The 6,417-nt window shown below is 51.3% G+C and overlaps 1 protein-coding gene across 1 annotated transcript; it reads right to left on the bottom strand.

Moving 5' to 3' along the window:
* Positions 1-1,159: 1,159 nt before the first annotated feature.
* On the bottom strand, positions 1,160-6,417 carry GCC1 (GRIP and coiled-coil domain containing 1). The gene is made up of 2 exons (XM_077770771.1): positions 4,932-6,417; positions 1,160-4,014 (listed from the first exon to the last, which is right to left on the bottom strand). Exons 1-2 carry the CDS (start codon positions 5,961-5,963, stop codon positions 2,719-2,721), a joined length of 2,328 nt encoding a protein of 775 aa, XP_077626897.1. The 5' UTR covers positions 5,964-6,417; the 3' UTR covers positions 1,160-2,718.

The following is a 6,417-nucleotide window of genomic DNA, read 5'->3' as shown; positions in this document are numbered from 1 at the left end:
GAAAGCCCTTCTCCCTGCATCTGTTCTTCTCAGCAATTCTCAATTTGTGTGGTATCAATGAAGGTAAGGTTGTTTCATTACTTTATTGACACACCTCATGCACCGATATTCTGGAACCGAGGCCAAGGGAAAACTCATTTTTCTCTGTATCTGATCTCAGTATTTTTTCTCTCTCCCTTTCCTTAGAGTGTCTAGCACCAGAAAACCAGTCAAGTAATTGGAAAACTTATTTGGGAGGAAAATGTGGGAAGACAAAGAACTTGTGTTCTTAAGGGCAGGAAGGGGGCAGGTCTTTTCCATTTCAGTTGGGAGTATTTACAGGCTTATGAGTATCAATACTTTAAAAATTATTAATCAGAGGGGCACCTGAGTGGCTCAGTCGGTTAAGTGTCTGACTTTGGCTCAGGTCATGATTTCATGATTCGTGAGATCAAGCCCCACATCAAGCTCTGTGCTGAAAGCTCAGAGCCGGACCCTGCTTTGGATTCTGTGTCTCCCTCTCTCTCTTACCCACTCCTATTTGTGCTCTGTCTCTGTCTCTCAAAAGTGAATAAATGTTAAAAAAAAATTTCTACATTAATCAGAACCTAACTTCCTTCTTTTCCCATGTGGTATCTACTCAAAAGTCAAAAGCACCTGAATTACTAGTCTTAGGAAAAAGCAGCTGGGACTATGGATCTTTCTATGGTGTCCAAAACCACCTAGAGAGAGCAATCAGAACAGAGGCTACATTTAAGGGGATCAGGTAAGACAATTAAGAGATGACAATGATGATTTACTTTAGCTTGAAATCCTGAGAAACTCTCCCAGAATACCATGAACCCTAACTTGAACCATAATAAAGCATTCAATAAATGGATTAACTCTTAACAAGTTTCAAGCAGCAATTACGGAAGTTTCAAGCCCACCCACTAAACCCATGAGAAAGCTTTTTCTAGTGTGGCTGCTTACACACAAACACACATAATTCCAGGCTAAAAAAATTTTTTTGTGATCGAGGTAAAGCATGGAGATATTCCTCCCTATATCCAAGCTCATGAATTAATGTTATTTCCATCCTTTTCATTCACTATTTGCATTCACACTGTGTATGTGTATACGTATACACATACGTGTGTGTGTGTGTGTGTGTGTGTATACCACTAAGAAAGCACACAGGTCAGGTTGTTCAGATTTAATGATTCCATAGTTTATCATTTGAACACATCACATCCCATCTGTTTAAGTCTACTGTTTGTAGATAGTGCAGGTCACCCAGCCTCCCATTTAATCAAAGTCTTCTGCATCCCAAACCCTCACAAAGCAGGTCTCTATGAAGAAATAACAGAAGGATATACATCAGTCCAGTCAGTGGCAAAGCACTGGTCTTTAGGGTCCAAAAATCTCTATAACCCGCAAGAGAAGGTGGGGAAAGGAAAAAGCAGGGGAACTGATTAGTGTTTGAACCCAACTTTTCTGAGTCTCCCCTTTCCAGATGCCTGAAGCCCCCTTTCCTTAAGTGCAGAACAAATCTACTTACACAAGACCAAATATAAAAAATCGCAGGAAGGAGGGAAAATTATAGTAACGCATGTAGGGAAGACAACGATTGTGTACTGAAACTCTATTACTCCCTAAAGGCAAAATACCCTAGTGACAGTAACTCATGAAAATCCTGGCTGCAGGGACATGGAGATGTTGCCAGAATGTTATCTACAGGGCAGCAAGCACTCCAGCCGCTTGGCTGAACTTCCACCACTTTCCAGTGAGGGTCATAGCAATCTTCTGGAATCAGCAAATCTCCCTCCTCTTCTCTGTCCTACAAGGGCAGAAACAGCCAGAGGGGATGGGAGGCAGCTGTAAATCTCTGAGCTATTTCTTTGCATCCAGACAGGATCAGAGTTTCCCAATCTGACCCCTCTGGTAAGAAGCTAGGGGTTTTTTCGTAATCAAAGTTCAACTGTGGAGGAAAAGATAGCAAAGGCATTCACTCACAATCTCAGGCCAACTTTAGGCAGACAGGTTAAGGCAGGGTCAAATGCGAGAGGCCTATCATATCCCCATCCAGGCCAAAAGCAGGCTACTCATGAAATCCCTAAGACCGAAGTGATGCTCAACGCCCCCTACAGGATGGTTACAGCAGGTGCTTTATCCAGATTGATTGGGTGGTACCCGGCCCCGCCTAGACCAAGCTTCCAGTTCCAGGACTGAAGAATCTGTGGATAATGGTGGACAATCTGTCACTATCTCAAACGTCTTGGTCCCTCTCCAGCCTGGATTTACGTCCCCAGAAAATTGGGGCAGCGGTGGACCAGACTCAGATGAGATGCGGAGTCAACAGCTGGTCCTGTGAGTGTTTAGAAATAACTGAACTCCCTTTGGAGTCACATTTACTCCTGGTTCTGTGCTAGGAGCATAATACTCAAACAAAAAGTCATATTTTAAAAGATTCTCACCACTTCCAACTTTGGCACCTCTCAACCTTTATCTCTCACCCCACTTCCCCTCACAAACACACCACCCGAAGATGCTGTTGGGACTCTTCCAGTATCTCTTGGGCCCCAGGATAATGTGGCATTAATGGCATTTGGCAGAAAAACCCCATCCCACATTGAAGACTCTCCCAGTTTAACACAGTGAAGAAAAAAATGATAATGTAAGAGAAGAGGCAGTAGAAACCACAGCCTGTCCCTTCCCACGTAAGAGGCACAGAAATTTCAGGAGTCAGTGACAATGGCATCATCTCTTGCCAGAAGGCCACCAGCTACCACTGGTTGGGAGGCGCATTATCACTTGTTTCTCCTCTGGACTGAAATGCAAGATGGTCAGGATGGCCGTGAGCGTCTGCTGGCGGCCCAGGGTGTCAGGCAAGGTCAGGAAGCGGTAGATGATGTTTTTGAGGTACTCCAGGTTGGCTCCCTCCCTACTCTGGTCCCTGATATTCTTCTCGATGTGGCTCTGCAGGGCTCCAACCTCCTCGCGATGGCGCTCCCCTTCCTCCAGCAGCCGGTCCTGCAGCTGGTGCACCTCGACCTCCAGCCTGTGTCTCTGCTTCCTCAGCGACGTGATCTCCACCTCCTTGCGGGCCAACTGCTCGGCATACAGGAAGAAAGTGGGCTCGTTGGCCGCAGCCAGCTGCAGCGCCTGGGTCAGGCTGTCTGGGGAAGACGCGTCCGCAGGGTCTCCAGGGCCCCCGCCGCCCACGGGGCTCCTGCGGCCCGGCAGCCCGCAGGACAAGGCCACGGAACGCAGCTGCTCCAGCTCCAAGTCCTTCTCGGCCAGCACGGCCAGGGCCCGGTCCCGCTGCTTGTGCAGCTCCTCCTCCAGCTTGAGCGTGCGGTCCCGGAAGTCCAGCTGGCTGCGCTCCAGCTCCTGCCGGTGGAGCTGCTGCAGCCGGGCCAGCTCCTGCTTCCAGTCGTCGGCCTCCTGCTGGTGCTGGCGCTCGAGCTCCTCGCAGGACAGCCGCAGGGAGATATACTTCTCCTTCAGTTCGGCGAGCTGCTCCTGGGCTTCCTCCAGCTCCTTGGCCAGGTTGCCGTCTTTGGCGTTCTTGCTCTTGAGGACCACCTGGGCCCTCATCTTGTACCTCTCGAACTCCTCCTTCAGCTGCTTCAGCTCCTGTTGGTAGTAGAGCACAGAGGCCTTCTCCCCATCAGCAGCCTCCGAGCTGGGCATGATCTCCAGGTCACAGAGCTTCTCCACATCCAGGGTCACCTGGCTTTTCCTGGCAGCAACCTGCAGCAGCCTCTTCAGCTTCTCCATCTTATCCTTCAGGACGTTGACATCCAGACTGGACTCCTCTCCGTGGCCGTCGAGAGGGGACCGGCTGGAGGCTGCCAGAGCCAGCGTCTTGTTCTCCAGGTCCAGCTGCAGAATGCGCTCCTTTAGCTTCTGAATGGCCAGCTGGTCCTTCTGCTTGGCTTTCTCATAGGTGCCTAGCAGTTCTGACACCTCAGCTATTTGATTCTCCAGGGCCGCCACCCTCTGCTCTTCGACCTGAGATTGCTGGCGCAGCTGATCTTCTGCAAGGGCTGTCTGGAAAACAAGGGAGCAGATGGAAATGCATCCAGAAAAGTCACAAAGCCCTATGGCAATCTTTGAGAAAGCAAGAGAAGGGAGCCAAAGGGTCACAAGGTGGGAATAGCCTGGCAAGAATGGGAATGGGCAAGGGGGGGTTNACGGGGTGTTCTGTTGATGCGGAAGCTAACGAAAGTTCCTATAACCTGCTTGGGTTCTGCTCCAAGAGTTACATTCTACCAAACAGTATTAAGAACCTCTGTATATCTGTTGTTGTTCTGCTTAACGCTTCCACTTTCTCCCGTCATACACCAAGCGCGCACATGAAGTGTGTGACCTTTGTTTATCATCTGCTTCCCCAAATCCTACTAAGAAATCACGGGACATTCTTTTCCTCTCCCAATATTCCTGGAGTTCAAAACTCAGTTGGATCTCTCTCCACACTGAAAGGAGCACTGTAAAATAGCACACCACTGTAAAATAGCACACCTTTCCAGAACACGCAAATTGACTGGAAGTAATTACAAGAGGTGGCTTCTGCCAAAATTCCTTTTGCCTCGCCCCCTCCTTATAGGAATATACCAACCACTATCTAAACACATGTATATACCTATGGGTATGTGCACTACTTTTCACTGTGCGGCTGCCACTACCCTGCTTCACAGAGCAGCCCTGGCAAGAGGCCAAGGCCCAGAAATTCAGAGGTGTCTGACTCCAAACCAGCCGGACATTGAGACACTTTACATCCTGTTGGAAGCACATTCTGTGGATACTGCCAACACCACACAGAATAGATTTCCCAGGACTCAAGGCAAAACCTTCTAAATGGCGTCAACAACTGACAGCGCAGCTACTGGTTCTAATCACCAAAGATGAAAAAACCCCCACTATTTTCCACTTCAGGCTAACTGATGAATGTCTGAAGCAATTATTACCTTCCTCATTTCCTGCTGCAACTGGGCCTGGAAATGGCTCTTCAGGCAGGCAGCCTCTTCCTGAAGCTCCTGCAGCCGCGGGTCTGGCCGATTCTTCTCATCTCGAAGAGCCTGCAGCTCACCTTTCAAGTCCTCCACCTCACGGGTCAGCTGCTTGGTTTGCAGTTCAAACCCTTCTATCTGACCAGCTGCATATGCCCGCCCCGCCAGAGCTTCACGGGTCTCTTCCAGCCGAAGCTCCAAGTCCTGGCGCTGGGTCCTCTCCTCCTGCAGCAGTTTCTGGAGCTCACGAAGCATCAAGGCATGGTCACTCTGCTCTTGGGCCCGATCATGCTGCTGGGTGATAAGCCGGGCCTTCGTTTCTGCGATCTGCTCCTGCAGCCCCTTCAACTCTCCCTCCAGACGGCCCCTTTCCTCCTCTGCCTTTTTACTGGCATCCTCTAAGTCCTGTTTCATCTTCTTCTTGTCAGCCAGGTAAGAAGCTTCCATGCGAGACTTCTCCTGGGTGACCGTAGCCAAAGAGCTGGTTAAAGTAGCTAACTGAGTCTTTAGCTGGTGCAGTCGTTTGTCCACTTCCCCACCGCCAGATGGTCCTTCCCCACTGCTACTGCTGACGCCACTCTCCGACCCGCTGGCCTCTTCAGACTTTGGAGGTGGTGCTCCGCGAGGCAGTCTGTCGTCCTCTACCCCAAACTCACCCTTGGTGCTGGTGAGGCTGGCCGCAGTATCCAAGCTGGTGGCGGTCCCAGTGCTATCCTCGCTGTGAGTTGAGCATCGGTCATCTACAGAGTCAGGAAAAGTGAGGCCTGGAGGCTGGACACCGGCGAGGCCCGCATCCGCCTCGTGGGATACCGACAGCACCTTAATGCTGGCCTCTAGAGCCTCCTTCTCTTTCAGTAGGCTTTTATAGGCACGGACCACATCCTTGAGACGTGCCTGGTACTGGAGAAGCTGCTTCTTCTGTGTCTCAATGGTTTCCAACAGGTCCTTCTTGCTCGGTCCGCCCCCGAAATTCATCCCAAACTTCTCCATGTTCAGAACGGGTTACTCGACGTCAGCCTTCGGGCAGCTCAGAAGAGGGTCGCGAAGACCGTGGCGGGGGCACTAAACTACAAAAAGAGACTTGTCCCCACAGGCGCACACCGTTCCTCCTAGCTGTCCGAGACCGGATGCCCGGCACAGCACAGCCTAGGAGAAGCGCCCGCCAGGTCCCGGGCGCGGAGGGCGGGGGCGGGTCCTACCTTAGAGGCGGGGCGACGCCGGCACGAGAGCAGCACACGACCAGGGCTCGCCTGTACTGTCCCAGAGGCTGCTCCGATCTCGGTGCTGGCGCCGGTCACAGCAGTCCCAGACGGCCCTCGGCCCACGGTCGGCCAAGGATTTAAACCGAACGTAACCCCACGAAGACTTCCTAAGCACAGCTGCCCCGAACGGCGCTTCCGGGTCCGCTGGAAGTGACGGCAGCGCGACGCAGCAGGTTCCGCCC

The sequence above is a fragment of the Crocuta crocuta genome, unplaced genomic scaffold (genome assembly GCF_008692635.1).
Source record: "Crocuta crocuta isolate KB4526 unplaced genomic scaffold, BGI_CrCroc_1.0 scaffold266, whole genome shotgun sequence".
NCBI classification, from domain to species: domain Eukaryota; kingdom Metazoa; phylum Chordata; class Mammalia; order Carnivora; family Hyaenidae; genus Crocuta; species Crocuta crocuta.
This window is presented reverse-complemented; position numbering and strand designations above follow the sequence as displayed.

Bases quoted from the DNA above. Each gene is read 5' to 3' on its own strand.
- GCC1 (XM_077770771.1), bottom strand. From the start codon at position 5,963: ATGGAGAAGTTTGGGATGAATTTCGGGGGCGGACCGAGCAAGAAGGAC. The intron at 4,015-4,931 runs GTAATAATTGCT...CTTGTTTTCCAG, and splicing joins TGCAGCAGGAAATGAGGAAG to ACAGCCCTTGCAGAAGATCA.